This window comes from Pogoniulus pusillus, chromosome 11 (assembly GCF_015220805.1).
Source record: "Pogoniulus pusillus isolate bPogPus1 chromosome 11, bPogPus1.pri, whole genome shotgun sequence".
Lineage (NCBI taxonomy): Eukaryota > Metazoa > Chordata > Aves > Piciformes > Lybiidae > Pogoniulus > Pogoniulus pusillus.
Window position 1 is genome coordinate 24109825 of NC_087274.1, and position 27849 is coordinate 24137673.

At 40.0% G+C, this 27849-nt stretch overlaps 1 protein-coding gene across 7 annotated transcripts in view; it reads right to left on the reverse strand.

The window, feature by feature from the left end:
* Positions 1-27849, reverse strand: part of PPP2R2C (protein phosphatase 2 regulatory subunit Bgamma) — a 161199-nt gene that overhangs the window by 31686 nt on the left and 101664 nt on the right. For all 7 annotated transcript variants that reach the window (XM_064151496.1, XM_064151499.1, XM_064151503.1 and 4 more), the window contains 4 exons: positions 16581-16678; positions 15801-15966; positions 11905-12017; positions 10113-10290 (listed from right to left, as the gene is read on the reverse strand). In XM_064151496.1, the coding sequence (XP_064007566.1) occupies positions 10113-10290; positions 11905-12017; positions 15801-15966; positions 16581-16678 (555 nt within the window). The remainder of the gene's footprint in view (positions 1-10112; positions 10291-11904; positions 12018-15800; positions 15967-16580; positions 16679-27849) is intronic.

The window sequence follows — 27849 nt, forward strand, 5'->3', positions numbered from 1 at the left end:
AACGCAGAAACTGCTGCTTCAGTGTGTGCTCCTTCAAGCTTTTTTGGACTTAGTATCTGTTAATGCAAGGTATTGATCCATTCTTGAAAATTACTCAGTAGTGCAATGTCAGCTCAATTCCACTTTTAATTCCATAGTCTTTATAACAATGATGTTTTAGACATCATACTGGAGTTGGGACCTCTGGCAACAGCCTCACAACTGGAGGTGAATTGCTGAAAACATTGATTTAAATGGCTTGATTTTGATTGTCAATAAAACATCTCCATAGAAGGTGTTTAGATGGTGCCATTAAGGTACAAAGGCTTCTGACAGGCTTTTTTTTTTGGGGGGGAAGAGACTGGTACTTTTCTTAGATCTGTATTATGAAACAGAGTAAAAACTACTATGGGCTTTTAGCCCTATGTAGAAAGCCAAGTTGTAGACAACTATGTTAGGTGCTGTGCAATCACAAACTAAAGGCTTTGTTAATAATACAAGGAATACATACAAAATTGCTCTTACTGCCTTACATTCTACAAACACCACAGACTTTGCTGTGGGTGAGTTTAAGAAAGAAAAATCTAATATGTAATAGAAACTTCCTGTGTAGCTGCAACATTTGTGTAAAACAGCACTGCTAGGAAAGAGAATATATAAAATTGAGCAAGTCATGTCCAAACTTTCTCATAGATAGGTTTGTTCATGCATTGCAAGCATTAATTTAGTGGGACAAAAATGAATTTAGATACTGGAATATTTATATTTATTTAAAATCTGAATTTTTGCCTTGTTTTTAAAAATGGAACACCTGCCATTTTCATCTGTGGGCACCAGTCACATACCTGATTTAGCCACAGCCATATCCACATTCAAATTTCCAACAGCAAAGACATCACTATCTGCATATATGCAAATGAGAACAAAATTAAGTGGATGAGTCAACAGAGGAAGACCTGCCTTCATAAAGGCACATCTGCATTTTGCTGAGTACTGGACTCAATCACTGAAAGCCTGCAAAGTCATATTGAGTTGATGTATTTGCATAGTAACTGAAAAGAATCTACTTGGTTTGCAGAATTCAGTCCCCAGTAGTATAGAGAAATACAATAACTATAACTTCCTGAACGCCTTCTTAAAAGCATCCAGGGGTTGTTTCCCACATAACTTGCAGAAAAGAAGGGATAACATGTCATTTAAAAAAATACTAGTTTTTAAATGAATAACTAACAGGCAACATCATCAAGATATTTCTTCTTGATGATTATTAAAACCACATGCAGCTGAGGAAGATCTGCCTATTAAAAGGCAGGCACAGAACTTCCAGCTGGAGGGTACAGACTCATTAGACCATTTTGGTGGGGATTTTTCTTTCCCTATATTCGATTTATTCTTCCACACATCTTCCAGAAAACTCCAATACAGCAGTATTTGTTTCCCAGTAGAGTAGAAAAATTCCATATTTTAACTGAAGTTACAATTTAAGTCACTAAGGACTCCTTTTGTGCAAAATTTAGCTAGCAAGAAGTGTCCTTTAGAGCACAACATTCTCCCCCTCCCTGCATGTTTGTTGTTGAATAGTCAAATAAAACTATCTTCAAAAAAACCCAGACATTTCTGAAAACTAGGCTCTTAAAAATACTTACATTCAGAAGTTATACTGATATTTCTGACTGCAACCAACTTTGCTCTGCCAAAAAAATCCCCAAACACGAGCAATGCGGAACCAGGTCTCAGGATAAACTCCACAGCAGCTCCAGGTTGGAAGAGACCTCAAAGATCATCCAGTCCAACCTCTCTCCCAGCCCTGTCCAATCAACTAGACCATGACACTAAGTGCCTCATCCAGGCTTTTCTTGAACACCTCCAGGGATGGTGCCTCCACCACCTCCCTGGGCAGCCCATTCCAATGGGAACCATCTTCATGGCACCTCTGTTCTTCTGTGTAATACTCTTCAAACTAAAATTTAGCCAGTGAGCAAAGCAAGTTATATTTTCTTCTTCTTGATTTTGAAGAATTCTGCAAGAGATTGTGATTTGCAAGGTTAATTTTGAGTCCAAACTCACTTGGGAATGAGAATAATGAGACTCATTTAAGAGAATTCCCCCCTCTGGCAGAGCTGATTAAATTATTCATACATTATCTTGTCATATAATTGTACCTAGAACTGTGTAAATGTTTTTTTTTTTCTAACATCCAATAAATTCATAATATGTGTTTTTTTCAAGTTGGATACACCACCTGCACCTATGACAACAGAGAATGGCTCAGTTTGAAAATGCTTCAGTGAGAAGTTAATCCGGAGGGAAACGGAAGCACACAACTTAAAAGCGTGCTCAATGACACTATACTGATTAAACCTCATCAACTGGAGAATTAAAATTAGTAAGACAATAAATCTTGGACTGAATCCTGCTACCCATTTCCACAGGAATAACTTCATTGACTGCAGCCACAGTACACTGAAACACAAGTGCTACTCAGCTATCAGCAATTTAATATTCCTTGCTATAGTTCCCAAATCCCTCTTTGCTAAGGGTTTCAGAATCTGCATAAAACCTGAAAATTCTGATGGAATAAACCAAGTTGAAAAATGAAATCTGGTTGGTGACACTAACATTCATTTCAGCAATAAACTTGTGCCCAGGTGGCCAAGAGAGCCAATGGCATCCTGGCCTGCATCAGGAACAGTGTGGCCAGTAGGACAAGGGAGGTTATTCTTCCCCTGTACTCAGCACTGGTCAGACCACACCTTGAGTACTGTGTCCAGTTCTGGGCCCCTCAATTCAAGAAGGATGTTGAGGTGCTGGAACATGTCCAGAGAAGGGCAACGAAGCTGGTGAGGGGCCTGGAGCACAAATCCTATGAGGAGAGGCTGAGGGAGCCGGGGGTGTTTAGCCTGGAGAAGAGGAGGCTCAGGGGTGATCTTATTACTGTCTACAACTACCTGAAGGGGCATTGTAGCCAGGTGGGGGGTGGCCTCTTCTCCCAGGCAACCAGGGGACACAGTCTCAAGTTGTGCCAGGGTAGGTATAGGCTGGATGTTAGGAAGAAGTTCTTCACAGAGAGAGTGATTGGCATTGGAATGGGCTGCCCAGGGAGGTGGTGGAGGCACCGTCCCTGGGGCTCTTCAAGAAAAGACTGGATGAGGCACTTAGTGCCATGGTCTAGTTGATTGGATAGGGCAGGGTGATAGGTTGGACTGGATGATCTTGGAGGTCTCTTCCAACCTGGTTGATTCTATGATTCTATGAAGGTTTGAGATGAGATTTTAAGGAGCATTCTTGGTAGAATATAGAAACTTGTTTGCTGCAGTCCCAATTAAAGTGGGAAGCAGTTGGATCTGTGGAGAACTCTGCAAAGATAACTCTGCCTGTTGTAAAATTCTAAGTATCTTCTACAGTTGTGTTGCCCAGATCACTCTGCAAACACATGGATACAGGGAAAGTCCCAGCTATGTTCTTTAATGTACTGCCAGAGACTTGCGAAATGCCTTTTAAGGGTGAAGGATTAAATTTTCATTTCTTTATTATTGCTGCAACTTCATCCAGTTTTCTTTTCCCACTTTTTGCAATTCACTAAGCAGTTTTAAAAAACAGGAGTATTTGAATGCCTTTGGCTATGTTTTTCCTTACCTCTGAGGCAATGAAACAGTAGCCATGAGTCTCTACTTGAAGACAACTGCATTAGAGTAGACAGAGTTTTAGATAAAGAAATCCATTAAAGCATCACGTAATCACATGCTTATTCATTCAAGTTGTGTATGGACAGGAGTGATAAGTGAGAAAATTATGTATTCTGATTAACAAATTAATATTTTTATTAAACAATAAATCTGCACTGCAGTAATTATCCCAAGGCTACAGCTAGGCTCAAATCACCTTAAATTGACTTCTTTAAGAACAGTTCCAGAGACAGGAAGAGACTGGTCTTTGCTGTAATTAGTTTTTCACAGCCAGGCTCAACCCTTTCCATTTATTTGGTTTTGGAGGATGGCTGGACAGGAAATATTTCCCTAGCACTATCCCATGCCCTAAAGACAGTGGTATTTGATACTCCAGACACATAGTGTTAGTTTTGCTGCAATGTACATTTCAGCTGTACAGCAAGAAGGTCTCAGTGGCTCAGTGCTAGTGTACTGTTTAATTCACTCTGATATCACTCTTTTAGCTCTTAGATGTGGTCTGTCATCCCAGCTCTCTCTGACAATTTAAAGTGATGAGAATAGTTAAAATGCAGCTGTTTCTGACAAGGATCATAAAGAATCTCTGGCAAGAAAGTACAAACTAAACCGAAAACCAAACCAAACCAAAGAGTCCTGAAACACTTCTGCATTTTCATTCAGTTTTCAAAGCTTCCTAAATCTAGACTTAAAGTCTCCTAAAAGATGCTGAGACATCTCTGTACTTCTTGCAAACAAATCATCCTTAAGGTCACTACAGTACCTACTCCCACAGTCTTACTGCTATCATCATCTATTCTTTTCACTACAACAGTAAGTTATAATGACTGCAGTGAATAGGATAACATATAAACACTGCTCTGAAAAGGTTAAAAATTGTACTCAGTTAAGATAGTTGACAACAGAAAATCACCACATCAGAAGTCATGTTGTGTCCTAACTGGACATAATTTTACCTCAAGAGGAGCAGAAGAACCAGTTCAATGCCTGCTGTAGACGCTGTGTTTTTCTGCCTACAAGACAAAGTCATTCATGTGATCCCAGAAATGCAGTTCTCTCTTGGCACTTTGCACTAGGGACACACAAAGTATTTCTTACAAATGTGTCTGTTGAGAGTTCATGAAAGACTCCACTTACTATCAGGAGTCTACACAGTTCAGAAGAGATGCAACTCATGGTTACACATATTTCCAAATTTTATTGCTCAACTGACACTAAAAACATTTCTTGTGTGATTTTAGTATGAGAATCCCTACTGTACTCTTCCTATCAGGCAGCAGAAACACACATCAAGGAAGCAGAAAAACACATCAAGGACTTTCCCAGCTATCACACTTCTAAAATCCTTATTCTGCAGCTCACCTGAGGTATTTTGTTTAAAGCTCAAAATTCTTTACATTTCCCTACAGTGGTTACAGGGAACAGGTGCTTGATGCATTGTTTAAACACACACCCACAGAGCCAGCATGGTCCCCAGTCTAGCAGTCAGAGAACTTCTTTCCTTTTATAGTCTTCCTAATTATTATTTACCCAGCATTACATACCCAATTAGGGTGGACCCCTACAGAATCTGAAACAGTTTAAAGAAAAATCAAGTTTTATTTGATCACTGATATCTAGTAACAGTGCTTAACAGCTCCATTAAACGATGATTGCCTTTCATTCTGTTAAGAGCTGTCTTTCTCCACTTTAATGCATCTTAAAATGTTTTTTTACAGTGCATACACAATTTTGACACTGAAACTCTGCTTAGCTTTTCTCATACACATAGATAAGATGTGGTATGCAGTTAGTACTTTAACATAAATAAAGTGGTTAGTGTACCCTGCTTAAACCATGACAGTTTAAGGCTTAACTTTATAAACATGATATAAAGCAAATGCAAAGTGATGCATTAACAAGAAATTTTAATGGCCAAAATGCCTTTCACTATACATTTCCTTTTGTCTTGAAAAAGGTTGATTACATTTACTTTAACTCCTACATTGGTTAACAAAGATTCAGACCCCTTTCTACCTACTAGATCTCCCAGGATGACGCACAAACATAGCTGGAAATGCAAGGTATTTTAAACCCACCTAACTACAAACCTGTGCCTTGATTTCCCCAGTGGGTTTTATTTCAGATATTACCTGTGAACTTCCCAGTATAACAAAGAAGCCCTCCCAATAACTAAAGAAAACACAAAGTGGCTTGGTGTCTTTAACTTTGATGAAATCAGAGACTTATTTCTGAACAAGCCCAGCACGAGGAAAACCAAAGGAGAGTATCACAATTTGGGTGGGTCAGCACCTTAGACAGTAAGTAAGCTATATGTACCTCATCTCTTTCTTCTTTAGTGACCACTGCAGTCAGGTGAAATACTATAGTCATACTTGCTTTTCCAGGTCAATACTAATTGAAGAAGTCAAAAAAAAACCACCAAAGCTACACAGAAGAGCCCAGCTCAGGTCACCATTTACAAACTTTGTATTTGTTAAGCTTTAAGTCACCATGGAAAAAGCATGAGAAGTTTAACAAATCTTATAAAATTATCAAAATGCAGTGGACAGTACTCACATGTGAGCTAAGTGTCAACTTCTTTATTTTACTACACTTAACTCTATTTTCACTAGAAGGCCAGCCAGTATTCCCTTGCTGAAAGGAACTGGAGACAACAGAGCGCATTACATCAATCCAGAATCTAATCAGATCATTGAAACTTGCTTTTTTTTCCCCCTCAGTTGTTTACATAGAAGTGTTTTAATTAGGAAAACAAAGCAATCAGTTCTCAATAGGTACACTTTAGAAGAGCTCATCAAACCACAAAAGAAGAGTATGTAGTACTACTGCAGTCCTCTGCTTCTAAGTTGCAAAAGGCTTCATTTTCCTTTGAAGCAGAGAGAGAGAGAACAGAGACAACAGGGCACACGGGAGAAGGAGAGATTCTCAGGAGTACAGATGAAAAGAATACCACAAATTTGAGGAAAAGCTACTCAAATGGTGCTAGTAGCAGCTCGGCTAGAAGGTAATAACATACCTTTTAAACACATGATACAGACTGGCAGAATCTCTCTCGATAAAACAGCAAGTACTAAAATGTATTAGAGAGGGCTCTCAAAAGAAGAGGAATAATGTCTGCCATCTCCCCAAACAGCCAGTGTATGCTTGAGGAAAACAGTGCAGTGGTGGGGGTGGCAGCAGGTTCTCACACAGTAATGGCATTTCTTTTTTGAGAGCACAGAAAATGCATCCTTGTGCACACAGCTTGTGCACAGTCATCCTGCCTGAGGAATTTTTATAGAAACAACCTCATTCACTTCAGGGCATAAAGTTGCCAGCTTACAGCTCCACAAATGCCGGGAGAATACTGCAGATAAGCTTTCAGTTTAGCATTCAAATGTATAGCACTGAGGAATTTTGTAAGGCTAGCTTTCTTTCCCAGCCTGGGGGCTTCTCCCAGAGCACTAAAGTATGTCCTATATATGCCCACATATTCAGGTGCATAATGGGCTGCCACAGACTTGGTCTCCATCATGGTACCATGTTATTTTGGTTTTTCTATTTCTCTTTTTTGTTGTTGATGCTGTTTACTTCTTAAGGAAATTACTTTCCCCAAGATACAGCACCTAATGATCTGACTATCCATGATGCTTCGAATACTGGAATACATTAGACTGTAAGAAGACCCTATGGTAATTTGCTAATTAGCTTAACCCTTTTGGGACAGAGAAGAAGGAATTTTTTATTAAAACAGGATAACCCTGGACTATATTGATCTGACTGAGAAATGAGTACTTTAGCCAAGATGAGTCTCAAGATGAGTAAATGCTGGAAACGGTGACGTTGTTTCCATAGCAATGCCATGACAGCCTCTAGAGTGAAATAGTGTGCTACCAGGAAATGAAGGGAGTTCAAGTGCTATGAGCTACACAGTTCTGTGAGCAATCGAAATATATTCTCATAAAGAATATTTAGTGCAGCTAGATAGGCCAAAGATTGCTGCTGATGTGAAGTAAGCCTTATCAGTATGCCCCCAGCAGTCCTGTTTTTTCATTCACTACACCCAAGATGACTTATCTAAAGGCTTAAGCTATGAGCAATATTGCTAAGCCATTTCAGACCAAACAATAATAAATACAGCAATCTCTACCTTGCCTTTTTTTTCAGTGAAGAATATAATCCTTAATTAAGGACACTGGCTTTCATTCTCCATAACACAACCAAGAGAATCAAACCCTTTGGTGAAGAGAAGCCTCAGATACGCAATTATTTATCAGCTGACCTTCTCCCTTCCTTTTCTTTCACCTCCTCCTCTCCCTTGCCTCCTCCTGCCCAAATGATACCGAGCAAATCTGCTTGTAAGTGGGGAGCAATGCACAGAAGTGTTGCATGTGACTCGTGAAAATCTACACAGCCATAGCATAAAGCTCACTTGTGCCCTTTTTACCCCAGTCAATGTTTGTGCTAATACCAAAGCAAATCAGAAAACCACTAACTGTATTTTATTTGCCCAAGGCAAATATTCTGGTCAAATTCTGCAAAGACAATTTTAAATACGTTCTAAAGGAGACAGAAGGAGAATTAACTGAGGATCTGCATGCCTTTGTCTTTTCACTTTCAGAGAAAACAAGCAACTCTCAGTGATTTGTCAAACTGCTAAAATAATGGTTGCAACCCAACTGTTCTCAAATAAAACTCTACAAGACAAAGTACTTCACTTAAAAAACAGCCTCGCAGACTACTGCTAAGCCATTCTTCCTCCAGAGTTTTCCATGCAATTTGTAAAGATGTTCAAACATAAGCTGAATGTCCAGCAACTCTACCTCTGTATTTGTTGCCTGTGTCACTGTCACAACCAGCCTCTTGGGTAAACAGATTGCAGTTCATTATATGTAGCAGTGCTGCCTCTGAGGGAAAGTCGAAAGACAAATACACATCACTGCCAGATCCCTTATTAACAAATGCCAGTTCAAACCCAAATGTTTTCTATTTATTGTTTGAAACATGTATTTCAAGGAATCAAGCCTTGCATGTAAAACAGCAAGATGCTTCATTTTCATTTTGCAGCTAGCAAAAAGATGTGAAGCAAGCATTTTTAAAACAGGCTGAACCTCCTCCTGCCTGCCCCCCTAAGCATGCTACAGAAGGCATAAAGCCCCAAAACATTAATTTATAATTTAAACTGCATCAAGTCATAATTGCAACCAGTACGTCCAACATTTTTACCAGAAGCTCATCTACTTCCAGGAGATTTTTCCATGACTGCACTTTCTGTAGGACAAAGCTGCAGTTTCTTTATGGGTCACATGTTAAAAACACAGTGGGAAATGTGCCCCTGCCATTCTACAAGAGTTTATATGGCTCTATACAGACAAAAAGAAAACTGCAGAAAGACTGATGAGACAACATGAGTTTGGAAACAAATCGAGGAGATACTCCCTACAGCCCCCATGGTAAAGGCACCTGTCAGTTGACCATGCAAAAGCATTTTTTTAGGACATTAAGAATTGTTTGATTTCACATAAGTATTTCATTGACAAGGCATGGGTTAAGCTCCACAGATTACCTGGCCTATGAAGGAAGAAATACAAACAATCACTAGAGACAGGGAGAAGAACTACTCATATTGATACTGCCATTCAGGAGTTTGCTCCCAGCAGGATAACTTCACTGTGGTGTCTAACAGTCCCTCACATAAATCTACATGTTCTAACTCCTTATAAAATACTTTATTAAAAATAAAAACAAAACTTAACAAAACCTTCATCACCAAAGGAACACAACATTCTGAGATGGCCTCACAATCTATTTCTCTTCTCCATGACCCCTTTATATTCTACAAAACAAAGAGAACCACTTGTCTAGGCTATATTTTCTTTTGCTCCTTCTCCAAGTACCCTGTTGCAGTACAAGGGCTCACAAGTACCTGGAGTAGCCCCACAACAACTGGAGTAACCCCACAATACACCTTTCAGGATGATGCTTGATATAGCAATGACTGCATTAATCACAGACAAAACTCACACAAAGCAGCTAAGCCTTACCCCTGAACTGTGCACGCACCAGGCATTATGGTTCTGGGAAGCAGGATGATAGAGCACAGCGAACATGGTCAGGGTAAGGACTGACTGTCAGCAAAACAAGGCAGAGTAACTCAGCACAAAACACCTTCAGAAATTACAGTGCAGAGTACCCTAGTTAGGTGAAGAGCTACGATTCAGCTAGTATCAGTTTCCTATTTACTTGCCATTAGATAACTCCAAGGCCATTATTGTTCACACAAAATTCCCTGATTTCTGCAACCTCTTAGCTCTCCCTTATGATACCTGAGCACTTTCAGTTACAAATACTGAAGAAATCCTGCGAAGTGAAAGTGTATTTTAAAATCCACAAACAAAATTTGTAAACAGCTCTTTCAAGCCCCATGAACACTATCAACTCTGAGCAAGGAACCACAATAAAGGATACTGAAGCTCCTATCTGTGATTGCTAAATGCCAGAGGTTAATCCTGAGATCATCCGCTGACATGTACGTCTCACAGTCACTGTTGACAGATATTGAGTTGACGTGATAGGTATGACCATTAGCAAAGATTCTCCGGGGAGTGACTTCTACCATCAAATCCATAGGTTTCAGTACAGGCACCTGCCACAAAAACAAAACAGAAACCAGAAAGAAAGTAAGACTGAAAACAATTTTTTGCTAGGACGATGGGAGTTTCAGTGGGAGGCAAGTACTCAAAGACTGTGAACATTATTGAACTTCTCAGCAGGGTGTGTAAGCTGAATCTCCATGTGGATGAATTGTTGGACAAGGCTATCCATGCTAAGAAAGAAAGGAGACACAGGGGAGCCATGGAGAGACAGGGAGAGCAACAGAAAGCCTGGATTGTGGGAAGGGAAGCACTGGTAATTGCCTCAGAAGAGTCCAGTCCCACAACTGGAGATATTGTCTCACATACACAGGAGGCTCTGGCTTCTACAAGCAGTGAAGTCCTAGTGTTTTGCTTTTGCTAAAGAGTTCACTGTTAGCTACAAATCACTCCCAGTATTTCTTTTGCTACTTGATATTTCTCTCAAAAAGTAAAGTTGTGAAAAGGTTATCATCTCAGCAAAACATAATAAGCAAAGTCTCGGAAAACAACCCAACCTGTGCATAAGCACATGGTGCATTCACACATACTCCTGAAAAGCCTCATGTCTGTGCCCTCACTATTTCCCTGTGTGTCACTTCAATGTCACACTTCAACAACTAGACAATGTCAATTTATTCCCAATTGGTAAAGCACTAAACACCGCAAGGCTGTGGTCCATGACTAGGACTATTCAATGTTGTTGAAGATGCATCAGAAACAAGCTATCATGCATCAATCCACAGTGCAGCAGAACACAGAGAAGTGAAACCTTTGAGCTTAGCTAGTCACTAAAGGAACAAAACAATGGTTCAACTCAGTCTTTGAATTCTCAGACTATAAGCAATCTGGAAAGGTTCTGTTTGCGTAAGGACACAGAATAGACACACATTCCATTAATGGGATCATCTCCATGCTTTGGAGGCTTTTGACACAACAGACAGTACTGGCTTGTTTTGGACACAGGGATGAGTTAGTCGTTTTTAATAATGAAGAAATACTTCTTTGTGTTGTTTATGCAACAAAGCCTTCCAGTTCTAACCTTGAACCGCTTTTGCCAAAACACCTGGAATGAATTCAGCCATTAAAGTCTGACAGCAAAAAAAATATCTATTACAGTATCATACATGCTTATATGAATTCCATGACTGCATCTGTTCAGCAATGCAAAACTTCATGGGCACTGGAGCATAGACTATTGCAATCCCACTCTTCAGACAGGAGATAATTCTTTCATACTACTGAAATAAAGATAACGACTGAAATTTGGTGTAGTGTCCTTAACTCAGCTGCTTCAAGCAAGGCAATAACACTGTTTAATATTAATTACAAGTAGAATGCTTCCAGCACAGCAGGCTAAAGAACCCAGTGTGAAAGCATGTTAAGTCACACTGAGGGAATTTTATGAGGAAGAAAAAACTGACATAAGCTCTCTAACCACATATGTGTTGGTCACCATCATAAAGCTGTTGAAAATGTATGACAGATTCAAAGCCATTATCAGTGAGCTAAAAATTACATGAGAATAATCTTATATGTGCTTAGCATCAGGTATATAACTGAGTTAGCATCCATGACTACCATTTGCATACAGAAACAACTGGATTTTGTCAAAGGCAACAGCTTACCTGCAGTGATGTTACGGTAGAAAGATCTTTAAGCTTTCCTTCTTCATCTTTTAAGTTGTACCCCTCTGGTCTCTTATCTCTTTCAGTAATTTTCCATAACTTGATTGTTTTATCTTTAGGAGAAAAGACAACCAGCTGTCAGCATAGGAATTCTGAATGGGGTTACAACATATTCCTGAAGGAAGTTTCTACACTTTGATTTAGACAAACAGTCTGGGTTATTTAATTTTAAACAACGGGGAAATGAGAAAAGCAACACCTGAAAGAATTGTGTTGGAGCGGTAGGAGGGAAAAGTTGGGAGAAAACACATATTAATCCTACATGGAATGGAATTAAAGCTGAACCCTGGCTCTTCCATGATGAGTGAAGCATATGATGGCAGAACAAAGATGCCTCTCGTTGGCAAAGAGCCTCTAAAGCCAACAATCTGAAGTTTTAAACATTTTGAGGAGAGTTTGGTTTAGGAGTAGCTGAAGCTGCTCATTTCCTTGACATTGATGGTCCTCTCGCACTCTGCTTGTGCACCCAACTTGCCAACACTACCATTTCCTGAGCTGAAAAATGAATGCCAACCCTTCTGTGAAAAAAAAACATCCTTAATGGTGGTTGCACTCATCTGTTCATGCAGTAGTCAAATCCTCTCCAAAGCTTTTGCAATTCTGCTGCCACCACAGCTTTCATTAATCTCATCATTCTGATTTCACCCCACTTTCCTCCTTTATCCTTTCTCCAAGTATGCAGCAGAGCACAATTCTTCCTCCAGTGTGGCTGATCCAAACATTTCTTTCAAACACTAGTACAAATCATTTTAAGGACAGGGTACGTGAATGAATGAATTCCTTTGCATACCTATAGCACCTTTGACTTAGAACTTTTCTTGTTTCAAAATCAGCCCCTGCACCATTCCGAGTGGCTTTACTTTTGTGCCTTTCCTAATAACATTGATGTGCTAATTTTCAAGCAATAAAAATATTACCACTGAGCAATCACCAAAAAGGAGGTTAGTACAATCTGCAACTAAAAAAAATCCATTTAAATGTTCTGTAAGTTTTATTTGTATCAGTCATCATTTACTAAAAAATTCATATGGTTATGCCATGCACTTGGGGCTTGATTCCACATAAGTAGTGCATTCCTCCCTTTCTTAAAATGTATAAAAACAGCAAATAGAAAATTAATTATAAGCAAAAGCACAAATAATTCTCAATTGTTGGATTTGACTGCTATTAATAAAACTACACCTTTCCTGAGTAGAAAATATTTGATTTGCAGTTAAGGGCATCACATGTTGGTTTTCTTCTCCTTAATCAGCCTCTGGACTTTAAAAACTCCCCAGAAATTCCAAGCATGCTTTTATTTCACAAAACATAGAAACATCTCTGAGAGGTTCAGTATTCACTCAGTCTCAAGGGTGTTGTGCAGTCTAAATTAATTAATGTCTAGTAAGCAGTCTGAAATCCTCAGATGAAAGGATTTGTAAGGGCCAAATTCTCATCTACTCAATGTATCTTACACTGGAAGCAGCCCCGATATATTCTGGTACAAAAGATACCAATGAATCCTAATAATGTATTATTCTACTATAAAATCACTTCAGTTTACAGTGCAAACTAGAAATTCACTAACTGCCAGCACTGCAAATCCACAGTGGAATTCAAAAGCCTTCATTGTTTTCTCCTGCCTCTGTTAATTAAGATGCTGCAACTGGATGCTGCTGGTGACTTGTTGGTAATGTGTAAACTGGAAAGGAACCAAGATCCCCTCAGAGAGGTGACCTGTGTAGAAACAACCTCAGACTGAAGTCCTTAGAAGGATGGGAAGAGATTTGGGCAGAGGCAGACCTGTCAAGTCTCATATACTGAGGGTAAGATTTAGATGGGCTCTCCCCTCACATTCCCTTACAGAGGGATGTCCCCTTCCAGCAAATGCCCTGGGCACTGTCCACCTGTGTCTGTAGGAAGAAAGGATGCTGTTCCAAAGTTCTCACTTTTCTGACCAAACTGTGCTTTAGACCCTAAGTTATCAGACAACAAAACACCAAAGACTGCATTAAAATGTCAGGCTCAGAGATTAGCAAATATGAACGAGCACTACAGATGTTTCTACAGCCTGCCCAAGATGAACAAATGTGACAGGTGATGCCTTCATTCTCTACAAGTTGTGGAAAAAGCTGTTATCCCTTTTTACAGGCATGGAGCTGGTACCTGTTGGCAGTGACTTCTCACACGTAATCTGTGAGACAGTGAAGAATTCAACATTGGCCTTCTGCACCCCAAAATTAAATCTATCTTTAAGAGCACACCAAAAGGTGAATCTTCAGGCTTCAACCCTGCTGTGTCAGGAAGCTAGGCATGCTCCTTGACACACTGCTCTTCTATCAGCAATTCCCAATTATTCAGAGATTCACAGAACGGTTTAGGCTGGAAGGGACCTTCAAGATCTTCTAGTTCCAACCCACCTCTTGTGGGCAGGGACACCTCCCACTAGAACAGGTTGCTCAAGCCTCATCCAACCTGGCCTTAAACACCTCCAGGGAGGGAGCAGCCACAACCTCCCTGGGCAACCTGTGCCAGTGTCTCACCACCCTCACGGTAAAGAACTTCTTCCTAACATACAGTTTAAATCTCCCCTCTGCCAGTTTAAACCCATTACCCCTTATCCTGTCATGACCAGATCTTGTCAATAGTCCCTCCCCAGCCTTCCTGTAGGCCCCTTTCAGATACTGGAAGGCTACTATAAGATCTCCTCAAAGTCTTCTCTTCTCCAGGCTGCAGAGCCCCAACTCTCATAGCCTGTCCTCATAGCAGAGCTGCTGCAGCCCTCTGAGCATCTTTGTGGCCTCCTCTGAACTCGCTCCAACAGTTCCATGTCCTTCTTATGTTGGGGGCTCCAGAACTGCACACAGGACTCCAGGTGGGGTTTCATGAGACCCAAATCTCTCCTTCTCAAGCTTCAATCGATTCCCTCTCATCCTATCACCACAGCCTTTCTAAACAATGCCTTCCTGACTTTCTTGTAGCCCCTTTCAGGTACTGGAACACTGCCCTAAGGTCTCCCTAGAGCTTCCTCTTCTCCAGGCGCCAACTCTCACAGGGGTGGTGCTCCAGACCTCCGATCAGCTTTGTGGCCTCCTCTGGGCCCACACAAATTTCTGCTTAATTTATCCTCAAATTTCTAATAGAAAAATTCTTTTCTGATTACAATGGAATCTAACTTTTACAATTGGGTAGCAGCAGTAACAATGGTTGTGGGTGCCCAAATGCTTCCTAAATGGCATCTATGCGTGTTAGGCTCCATTCAGGTTCTTCCCACTACGCCACACCTACATATCCCTTCTCAGAAATAAGGCTGTGGTTTTTTAATCAACAGGCCTTAAGCATGGTTAAAAAGATGAGTCAGTATCAATTTCCTATTAGCATTCCTATTGCCTTCCAAAGATTTGTATAGCTCTTTAGAACTGCCATAAACCATTCTGATGATAATGAATGAAAGGAAAAAAGAAATTCATCTCTCTCACCTACATGCATTTACATATCTACAAAGAATGAAAATTCTGATAAATATAGCAGACAAAATTGTAAATCCCCAGTGAAGCACAGCTGCTGAGTAAGATGATACTTCTGCCTTAAAATTTATTTCAGGATAGCACTGCATGTTAATAGCAAAAATGGATAGATAGCACTCTAAATGTCTATGGACAGCCAATAGGAAAAACCCTGTGACTGTGAATAAAATACATAAATAACAGCTATGAGAGCCAGTTTGACAGTTCTGGTAAACCATGGAAAAGGAAATTACCAGAAGAGCAGATTAAAATGAACAAGTGTATACACTCAGCAGGAAAATTCACACAAGTACAATGCTGCTATGTCCTATAAATGCTCATCCATCTTACCATTCGTTGATAAAAGTGAGTGAGCTGCATTTTGCTGTGGTAACCACTTGATCTTGTTTATTTTTTCTTCTATCTCCAAGCTCTTCAAATAATCAAATTCAGGTTCATGGCTCTGGAAAGTGCTGTAAACATTGTACTCCCCCTGATTGTAAGGCTCATTTTTACTCTGTGGAGAGTAAGGGCAACAAAAGTGTTGTTTACTATGGCAATATATTTCCATCTCTTAGGAAAGGTTTTGAAGTAGCCTTATTAATATAAAAATATTGAAAGTGTAATTTAATTTCTTATTTAAAGCATGATATTGACAGATTTTCTTTCTACAGGAATTAAATTTCCTGTAAGCACTGGAGCAATATTTAATAAAAGACAAAAGAAATGCAAGGGTCAATTACCCAGGAAAACATTTTACAGAATAGAGCACAAATGGACCGAGTTTAAAAGTGAAACACAGAGATAGCACAGCAAAGGCATTGTTTTAAATCAAATGGTTCTAATGAACAGGCAAGAGGTATTAAAACAAGAATTCGACCAAAAAACAACTTTCTCTTTTATCATGCTGAAATTTTGGTGCTTTGAAGGAATTTTGTTTGGGACAGCAAAATTCCAAGTAAAAGATGCTTATCCCCCCCACCTCTCACTTCCCCTCCAAAAGAGGTCACACTCTCTTTCACTGCATCTTAAGATTATAAACAAGTCTTTTTTTGTTAGATCCAATTAAAGTATTAAAAACAAAGCCAAGTTTTACCAAGCTATTAAGGACTACACTGGTAACTCACATACCTCAGGTTCCCTTTGGAATATAACAACCCGACCCCCCTTGTCACCAGTAGCCAGCAGTTCTCCAGTGTGGTTGAACTCAACTGTAGAAATAATATCAGCTGGAAGGGGAAAAAGGAAAAAAAAGCCAAATTTTAGACTGCTACTAGAAGACAAAGCCATCAGAAGTATCAAGCACTCCACACACGAAAAATAATGCAACAAATGAGGGATTTGAAGGAGTACAGATGAATTCAACAGCAAGTCACTAATGCAAACAGGCTGCATGCCATTACCATCTGAGGTTGCTACACAATGAAACAAGTGCAAACATAACAAGGCAAATTTGTGTTTCCAGCACATCTGCAGTTTTGGAGTGGAGGAGGTCTCCGGAGAGGTTATGCTTCAAGAAGAGCAATCTCAGGCTGTTACAGAGCTTTTCTTTTATTTCAGTACTGCAGATACCAACAGCATTGGCCTCCTGCTATTTCCTCTAGCAAGGACCAATGTAATATCTCAGTCCTGCTACATGTATTATTTACTCCTCAGTCTTTATGAAGGTTTTCACTTAAACCCCTAGCACTAGTTTTCTCAAATATGTGTTTGAGACAAGAGAGCACAAGCAAAATACATGTAGCCTGTCCTACCACCTAGGAATGAAGGCAAAGCCAGAACTGCTCACTGTGCAATGCTGGCAAGAGCACATTCAATCATTGTTTTGGGTAAATTATTTCAGCACCACAGAAATGTGTCACCAAAAGATAAAAAGATCCCAGTCTCTTCTTTTTTGAATTTTCAGCAACTCCTCTTCCCTAAGGAACTGCATCAGCTTAAACAGCAAACCGCATCAAAACCTGAGGCCAGTCTTCAGTACAAATTACTCTAGATCAGGATGAGAAGGAAGCAAAGGAACTACTTCCTCTGTTTTCATGACAGTAAATGCTAGAATCATAATCCACAGTTAATCCTGCACTACAAGCATAATTTAAATCAAAACGCCTGGTGCAATGGTAAATTAAGAAGCCATCATACATGCAATCACAGACAAATGCAGGGTATTACTCAAAGATTGCCCACTTAAATCCTCTATAATGATCAGTAGTCACTCATCACAAACACAGGCCAGATTTTTAGAAGCATCAGTAGTTAGAAGCTCCCCTTTAGGCACAGAAAGCTGTGGTTTCAAACACGTTCATCATCCATCAGCTTACACTGAGAACAACGAGGTGACAGTGGGCTCTTTTGAAAACCTAGCCCCAAATGAGTTCACTAAAATTCAAAGGAACAGAAATAACAAGTGGATGTACCATTTACTTGATACATTTTATGAATTGAAAACATCTGTTCCTATTATTCTTTTAATAAACTAGCAGCTCCTATTGCCAGTAGCTCTCATCAGTAACATGGCCAGCCAAAGTTAGAGCTTCACTGAAATGTTATAAACAATTCAACAACAGAAAAAAATAACTTTACCCTATTTTTTTCACTAAATTTTTGCCAAACTGTTCTGTCAAATAACCCAACCCATGCAAAACCTAACAACAAAACTTCCTTCTCTTTTTTCCCTCCACACACTACAAATATACAGGATCACAGGACATTAGGGGTTGGAAGGGATCTCTGGAGATCATCAAGTCCAACCGCTAAAGTAAGGAAGAAAGAATCAGGTATGCAATTTTCTTTTTCACTGAATAAAATGTATGAATGACTGAGAAAAATGGAATGTGAGAAGTTATGATGTTTTGGGTCTGAATCCAAAGCTTCTTCAAGTTAATGTATTTGATTTTCATGTGGATTTCTGCATAAAGCATGTATATTTTATAGGTCAGCACTCCAAAAGCTCTAATCTTCTTACAGTACTCTGCTTATGGTTGGAGTGGGGCTTGGAATGGGTTGAGCTTGATCTAAAAACTGTTTGTGGTTTCATTTCTCTTTTTTAATCTAAAAAACTAATCAACTTTTCTGGCATGTAAAGTTCCTTTCTAGTGCTTCTGGTGGAAGAATATTTCTTGACTATTTTATTTTTCATCTTGCAAAATTCATGCTGATAGTAAGTATGAGCTCCTGCTTATGAAATGAGAGCTGAATGGTTTTGCCTATTTAAAGGTGTATCTCACCCTGACCAGAAAGGTAGAACTCCAGAAGTGACAGACCTTTTAGAATGGAGACTCAAGGAAGGTTGTGATATGTGTTACAACACAGGTGCACTCATGTGTATGTGTGTATATGTGCAACACACATGATTTTCTCAACAGCTCACAAAGGAACCAGATAAAATAACTATGCAAAAGCAATGAATGCTACCCACACATGCAAATTCAAATGTGCTTGGCTATTGGCCTGAAATACATCCACAATGGCATGAAATACTCTTCTCTACATTCACAATGGACATAGAATACTACAATGCACTTTACGGAGCAGTTAAGCCCACAGGAACAGAATCAGGATAATAGTAAACCAGCTCTGCATTCTGTTATTATGTTGTATTTGTCATTAAAATACTGTGTGCAGTTAGGTGATTATGGCTTAAAGAAAAGCAGGTAAGACATTCAGGATCTGTGGGGAGTGTGTAATGATGTTGTTCTGAGGCAAAATGCTCTCCCTCTACAAGGTGTTTCTTCCAGATACATCCCTCCTTTCTATCAGAAAAACTAATTCTGAACTGCAGCCTACCTATCATTTTAAAATTAACTTGTTCTGAAAAAGAGCAGATCCAATATTCCAACCTTAGAGGCTACTCAGCATGTTGGTAAAAAAATTATCCTTGAATTGGAAAATCACTTTTATTGATCCCGTAAATAACAGCAGAAAACAACAGCCAGGGGAGAAAAAAAAATCTTATCCAGTGTATCTGTTCAGCAGGAGAACATTAGTCATGCTGTTTTCATAAAAAAAGATTAGCCAGGCTGGCTCTCACTAAGACATAGGAGAAAGGAACAGCATCAATCAACAAAGCTCTTCATACCCTTCTGCAGAACGTTCCCCAGCATATTTATTAATGCTGGAGCAACATCAGGCTCTACAGTCCCATCCTGCAGATTCTTCCATTGGAGAATGCACCCCTGAGCATACAGAGCAATTAACTACCAGATTTCACCCTCTCCAGGATATATAAATGCTCCACAATGGAAGAGTTGATGAATTTGCATGTAGAGTAAGCCCCTGGCAAGGGATGGCAGAGATGAAAGACTCCTTCCAGCCTTCGTCTGCACTACACCTTCAATATCTCTGCTGGCAGCGCCAAGCTTTGCACTAACAATGAGGATTATGAGAGGCAGAGATAATTTATCTTTTAAGAACAATTACGGATAACCCCAGTGCCAATGGGCAAATATTTCCACTCAGACTGCAAATCCCAATTTTTATCCAATATTAACCTTCCTACTTTTTCTATTACCCATTTTGCCAGTACAGAAATGCATACAAACTTGAATTTAAAAGCCATAATGCTCAACACATTTTGTAGTTGCTGACTGAGAAAAGCAAATCAAAATGCTTTGTAAGATGAAAATACTCCAGGAGGGTACACACCTGGTCCTCTGTTCCACATCCTGCCACAACAAATTGCTCTAGGAGGTAGAGCATATTACAGACCTCATTCCCCAGACTAGTTTTACATATTCACAGAAAGACATCACATTACTCCTCAGCCTCAACTGACAGGAAGTTTTTCCTGATCCAGGTTCTATTATTTCATTCCCTGACTCTTTGTCACCTCTGTTCTTTTGTACCTCATGAACTAATTCCTCTGCAGCGCCACAATTTACAGTTTTCAAACGTGCTTAATGGCTATGTTGAACCCAACAGCTGCTGCTTAGCTGGATACATTGGGCTTTTCTCACAGATCTAAGTCTACCAGTGTACATCTGTGCACACCAAGGTATCTCTAGCTGATTGTACTGCTCTTCCCTCAACTCCACACGAGTACTGCTCCAGCACAGATGCAGGCAAATGAACCTTCCAGCAGCCCTCTCCCAGGCTCAGTGTCAGGTGGGATGAAACAAAGGTCAGTACACAGAGCCCATTCTGGGACACTCCAGCACAACTGCAGGCCAGTGAGGGTGGTGAAACACTGGAACAGGTTTCCTATGGACGCTGTAGATGCCCCCTGGAGGTGTTCAAGGCCAGGATGGATGAGGCCTTGAGTGACCTGCAAGGGGAGGCTGGAACTAGCTGATCTCTTCCAGCCCAAACCATCTCATAGATCTATGAATCAGGAAAGTTGAGAAAAGTTCGAAACTCTTTCACCCAACACAGAAATGTAGGGCTTTGGACAGCAGTAGGATGCTCTGAGGGCAAATAACATCACACAATGGTATAGGTAAAAGAAGATCAGAGCATATAATATTCTGCTGAATTGCAGTGTAATCCTGATGGAGAATTAAAGGATTTGCAAATAGCCAGAACACTGGAATTAACATCAGTACTTTTTGATGGAGAAAAAACAAAACAAAACAACACAAACCAAACCCTCACTGTCAAATCCTACCAGCCAGAGCAGTTCAGAAATTCTCTTTTGTATCATGGCCACGACAATATATATGGCAGCACAGTCAGCCTGAGCTGACTGAATCAGCATCTACATCAGGTTTTTGTTGTGTGTGTTCCCAGTGGCCAGCAGGCAATCTTGCAGTCCACATTATTCTGACCTGGCCTAACCTTGGTTTGTGAAATCCAATAAGATCACAGCACAATCTGGCATGGCTGCAAGCAACCTTCAGTCACGCTGTTACGAAAGTCCCTGAGGAACATAATCTGGAAGTAACAACAAAGCAACTTGCAACAAAGACAGCCATAAAACTAAAGGATAAATGGGAGATAAAAGAAGGGCAATGAATACAGTGTCTTGTGTGAAGCAAGGGCCATATAAGTCAGCTGTGTTGAGACTTGGACAATAAAAGTTGAGACTTGGACAATAAAAAAAGGAGGAAACAAAAAAGCGTGGAAAGAAAAAGTCTGCTACTTTTTAAGCTGAAACTTCAAAGCAGCTAAAAAAACCAAGGTAATGCAAAACCTCAAAGGCATGAGAGTCAGAGGAAGCCTTTCTGAAACAGCTGTTGGAAAGATCTTTCACAAGAGAAAAATTCCTACTTGAAGCAGCAGACTCTAATATGCATTCATTTTGGGGTTGTACAACACTATAAACCACACCTAAAAATCAAGTGAATACAATGCAAAAACTCACATATCACACTGCCCACTTTGGCTGAGTAAGAAGGTTAATGCTAAGAGCCAATTCACCATCCGACTCCACTTCACTGGCAGACATGACATTTCATCGACCTAGGCACAGACGACCTGACCTCCAAGTCACCAAAACGACATAGGATACAATTTAGGTGGCCATATGAGAAAAAAAGAGAAGGAAGGATGTACAAGATGGAAAGAGTGAGCATGCAAATATGTTAACAAGAGCAAGAACATGAGGAAAGGTGCAGAAGAGCATCCGAAAGAGGAGATGCGCACATGGAAGCTTGAGAAATCATTAAAGAGCACAAGGAGATGCTACAGCAGAAAACAAGAAAGTAGTTTGAAATGAAGGATATATCTGCCCCTTTGGCCCTGAGATTATCTACCACCATAGCAAATAGTTCACTTTGCTTTTCTTTCTTTTTTTATTATGGCTTTAAAGTCCAATGATGTTCACACTGCAAATCAGTGTTTGTCCCCTGTTAGACCTATGGGCAAAGTAAAACACAACAGGAAGTTGATTTTGGCCAAAGCAAAACTTTGAACATTAAGTGCTAACAGTAATAATATAAGTGTTTCATGGATCAGTGAAACAAGGTGACCAACCAGCAACAGAATGAAATTCACAGATTTCATGTAGTTGTTTTCCTGACTGACGCCTTGCCTGCCTTTCATTGCTAACAAGGACAAATATATTGAGGACAAAATCCAAACAGCCCCATTTAATCCTGTCAAGCAATAACAAGGAATAACATCAAGCTAAATATCACCTTTTTTTTTTATCCTAACAATCTCTTTCTGATGTGAAATCCAAACCCACAGTGTCAGATGCTGAACAGCTCTTGAAAGGCTGCTTGAAACCAGAACACTTCAGCTGGAGATGGCAAGTGACATATTTCCTAACATCAAATCCTGGCAAGCATGGAACAAATCTTTTCTTTTATTCCATCTTTAATCTCCAACTTCTGGATTTTAGAAATATTATACGTACATGGTTCAGTGACTCTATCAACCCTGGCTGATAATGAGACAATCACAATACTGCTGAGTTTCACAGATCCATGCATTCCCATATCCTCAGGGACCAAGGGAAGAACCTTCCCCTTCAGAACATCTGAATGAGGTTCAGTGCTCACTCAAAAAGGGAATGTAACAGAAAGAGAATATAAAATTCAAATCCAAAATCTGCACCCCTCCTATGAACACTTATGACTGCTCTCATTTGCTACTTCAAGCCTTCAGCTTTTATAGAGTTGGCTTTTTTCTCCAATATATTTATATATTTAATAGCTTAGAAAATGTTTTCAACAGCTTTTTAATCACATGCTAATTTCTAGCTGTATTGCTCAAATTAGAAAATCAGAAGATTACCCAATTCTTGGAACACAATGTGAAAAAAACATTTTTGCCTGCAGGACAAATACATAAAACAGATTCTCTTGGTTCTGTGCTTCATGCTAAAAACCTCAACTCATACTGAAATTTGGTTTCTCGTAAAGTGACACTCCCCACTCACAATTTTATTCCTAATTTGAAAGCTCAAAGCCTGAATTTCAGAGATTCTGGCACCCATATCCCTCCTGTAAAGTACAAAGCTTCCAGGAAAAGAGGCCAAAGAGACCTGACCTTCTGCCCACTGAGGTAAATGGAAAGTTTCTCACTATTTCTGTAGTAAATAAGGTCAAGGAACATGTCAGATGTGGTATAGCTGGAAATTAGGGCACATTTCTGAAAACTCTGGCTACAGTTTATAAGTACTTCAGTTTCCTCGTGTTCAAGGTGACCTGCTTAAATCTGTGAGACTTCACAAAGCTTCAGTTGTTAGTTCTGCAGAATGTCTAATTAATGTTACTATTATCCTTGCTGAAGCCACTAAGAGCACTGCCTTATGCCTTCATAATCTGAAATAGTGGACTGATGAAAAACTTGCTGCAACTCCTTCTAATAGCTGCTTAGGAGCTCCCAGATAGTTGCATTCCCTCGCCTGCAGTAGCCCGGCAGCTTCTGAGTGCTTTGGGACTGTCAGTCTTTCCTGTACACCAGCAAGCAATGCAAGGAATGATTCCAGCCCCACGCCCAGCAGGTACCTCAGCCACTGGAGATGTCCAAAGGAAGTAAACCTGAGAAGCTCTGATCCCTCCTCCATCCTGCTCACTCTGACCAAACTGGAAAAGTCACTAGAAAGCCTTTCACCTTTGGCACATCTAAGCCATTTGGTAACACTGCTTGTAGCTATTCTGACAAGCAACACTTCACAAAACCGCTGGAAATCAATCTCTATTTTAGCATAAAAATGGGCAGAGAAAGCTTCTAAACTTCACATCCCCTAGAAGCTTCTTGACAGCTTACACTGTGTAACACATGCTAACGATTCACTGAGATCTCTTGGAAAAAAATATGAAAAATTAGGAAAAGAAATAAAAGGCAGATGGACATTCCTTTTTTACCCTGGGTTTGCTATCAGGTGAGACAGTCATCTAAGCCAAGAGCTCAACAACAGCCTTGAAACACTCCTCTTTATAAACATCAGCATGGTTAGGAGATCACAGAATTACAATGACTGTAAAACACCTTTAAGATCACCAATTCCAACTATTGATGTTGCCAGTTCACCCCTCTTACCAACCAACACTGAAGGGCAGAAAAGAAGGGGGGGGGAGAAGAATTCACTCTGTCCATCACATTATACATTTACAGTTTCCAGAGCAGGGTTTAAACTGGTACTCGCAGAAGCCTGCCTGAGCTGGGAGCTTCTGCTCAGCTCCATGTTACTTCCCACAGAGAAGCTGCACAGCCTGGCTGCCAGCAAAAGACAGCTTAGAAATGGTGCTGCCAAGTGCTAAAAATGCTAGGCAACGGGGTTTTATTGTGAGCATAAAAAGACCTTGAAGCTCTGCCTTCAATTCAGAGTAAATAAATGCCAAAAATAGAAAGTGTAAAAATTATTACAATATACTAACTGTACAGAATTAACCACAGGTGATATTAGGCTTGTGTGTAATAACTGCAGTGGCCTGCAATATGAAAGCTTCGAGCGTTGCCAAAAGGCTGTTATAAAACAGGGACATAAGAAAATCCCACCCATATTTAGAATTTTAAAAGGAAAATCATTCATGTAGAATGTATCCAAGAGTAATGAAAAGCCATCCAAAATTTACATTACAATCCTAAATGACTAGTTTCAATATGAACATCATTTTTCCTATATTCAATAGAATTTCACTGCCAGCTGATTCTGAACAACTTCTTTTCTTTTTTCCTCTCCTTAACAGAGCAATTAAACTCCAGAAGCCCAGCTCTCAGTAATTCTGTCACAGCAGTTCTCGTGTTCAAAGCACTTTCTGGGCATTAAAGCCAAGGTAACCCACAGAAATTGGTAAGGAAATGTTAGCATTCCCATTTCACACAAAGGGAAAAATGAAGCAGATGCTCCAGAGTTTTTATCCAAGACTGCAGTTTTGATTATACACATGCTAAAGGACAGATAATCCAAGCAGTGGCTCAGCAAAACATTTCTACTTAATAAAGCTCTTAATCACTTGTCTAGAGACTTAAATGCTCCTGTACACAGTACAAGTGAACTGAAGTGCTGCTAAACAAATGTACTGATGGAGCCCTAACAAACAAAGCTTCACAACAGCATGCACCAAGGAAGAAAAAGCCCCAGGGAGGAGGCTTTTCAGTGAAGCGGTAGAGGATAGAATCTTGAAAGTCATGAAAGGCTGGATCTAGGAGCTGGACTACAGTCAGAGTCCTCAAGTGCAGAGTGATGACAAGGAAAGCAGAGACACAACAGCCATATATATATCTGCACTGGTAAATGAAGGAGAGCTCCAGGATGTTCTTGAGCTTTGCAGTGCTATGATTCACACTCTTGAATTGCTAAGAGTGCACCACCTTGACAGACTCTTGGATGTGAGAAATGGCTCTCCTCCAAATGCCACTCTGGCATGGCTCAGGGCTTGTCACAAGCCAAGGACCTCTCTCAACAGGTAGCATGCTCAGAGCAATTATTTTTTGGAATCTGCAATGTCACCCTCAGAGGGATGGGCCTCTCCCAGCTAGCTGGTCACAGTGCTCCCAAACAATCAGAGTGCTCAGGCAGACACACTCAGTGACAGCAACTCATAGCATTAGAGTAGTGCACAGACCAACAGCGCTCACTCTCTGCTACGTCAACCTATGGTCTTCTGTTAACACTTGCCAGAAGTGGGAGCTTCTCAGAGTACAAGGGGTCCAGAGGAACTAGCACAGAGAAAACAAACTACATTTGCTTTTCTCAGTCTTAATGTATGAGGATAGACCACAGTGTTTAAGCATACTTTGGCTACAGGATCCAAATAGACTGTATCACTGGACATCTCCTCTGCGACTCCCAGCAGTGGATCAGCAAGCTAAGGTCACACACAGGGCTTGCTGGCTGTCACAGGAGTTCGATGCCAAGTGCTGTAGATGCTCATCTAGCATTAGCATCTGTTTGCTTGGCAGGCTCCAAAGGCAATTCAGCTGACAACTCTGAATTTGCCTCTGGGTCTGTCACAAGATCATATAACTGTGGGACTTCTGGGAGTGCCTAATACTTCTTTGATGAAGATCACACACATCAGAGTATATTAGATCCATTCTAAGCTGCTTTGAAATCACTGGTTTTGACCTTTCAGAATTATTCAGATAGTGTGGCTGGCCTACATGTGTAAATTACAGCCAAGCTCAAAGATCAGGTGATTAGTTCTTCTTGCTTGCAACAAGATCTCCTCAGCAAGTTTACTGCCCAAGACCAGAAAAAACAGATTTGTTGGTGTTGACATGGTATGGTGCTACTGAAAGAATACCAAAAGCTGCTCCTAAGATGGTCAAAAAATGAACAGGCAAACTGTATCAGCTTCACTATCAACCCTACCGCTTGAAGGTTTGAGATGAGTGTAGAAACAATACAAAACTATACTAGTGGCTTACATAATGTTACACTGGTCTGAAAGCTCATAAGGTTCAACTCAGGAAAGACCAAGAATATTTTTTATATATATATATATATATATAAAATCTCCAGCTAAATAAATGTGAGAAAAGATAGGATTACTCATGTACTCATGTACTTAAAATGAAAAGCATGCTAAATCACCCTACTAAGTCAGGAACTAGAAGAACTCTTGGCCACTAAAAACTGAATTCTAGATAGCTGGAATGTACCAAACCCAACAAAATATTTGCTCTCAACTTTAAATGCATTGTATTTCAACAATTACTTATTTTTAAAAATACTTGAATCACAGAAGACACTAAAAATCAATGCATCTTTCCCTAGTCTGTGTCTGATAAAGGAACTTCAAACACTGTTAACAGCCTCAGGAAATAAACATTCCTTTTGGGCTACTCCCAAAGGACATTAATTGTGGAACAGGACTAGATCAACATCTATTACAAATGCTATGGACATTGTCTAAAACTGCATCTGTTGGCTGGTTAGGCAATTTCAAAAACTTTTTTCCCCACTCTGAGGAATGTAACAGCACACAGGTAACCCAGCAGTTGCATAAAACAAACCTGAAAGCTCTTTCCAGTCTAATCACACAATATTGCAATGGGAACTCAGATTGTTCCCACAACCAGAGAACATGGAGTTCAAAGTTCCAAGACTCTCAGGTTTAAACACCAAACACAATCATTCCTTCTTCACAAAAAAAAAGTTAAATACAAATTATAGCTCCTGCCAGATGAAAAGTCAAAACCAAAACAGTCCAGAAAACCAAACATCAGTGGGTCAGATTTATGCCTCCTCTACAGAGATAGACACAGAGGAATTTATTAGGAGCCTCCCCAAATCAGGAAGGCTTCAAAGCATATGATTATGCCTCCGAAGTCTGCAGGCACCTTCCCCAAGGCCATGTTTCCTGCAGACATACAGTTTGAGAGCTGCTAATTTGCAGCCCACGCAGACAACATTTAGGGATCTAATCCCTTGAAAAAGTGCAAGGCTTCCAACTCCCTCCCAATATCCTTGAGGCTGTGCCTTACAATCATCAATAGTTGTTAAAACGGAGTCCCCAGTAATTATGGCTGTGCACTCCAAGCAGAGCAGCCTTTGCTGCAAAGTAACAGT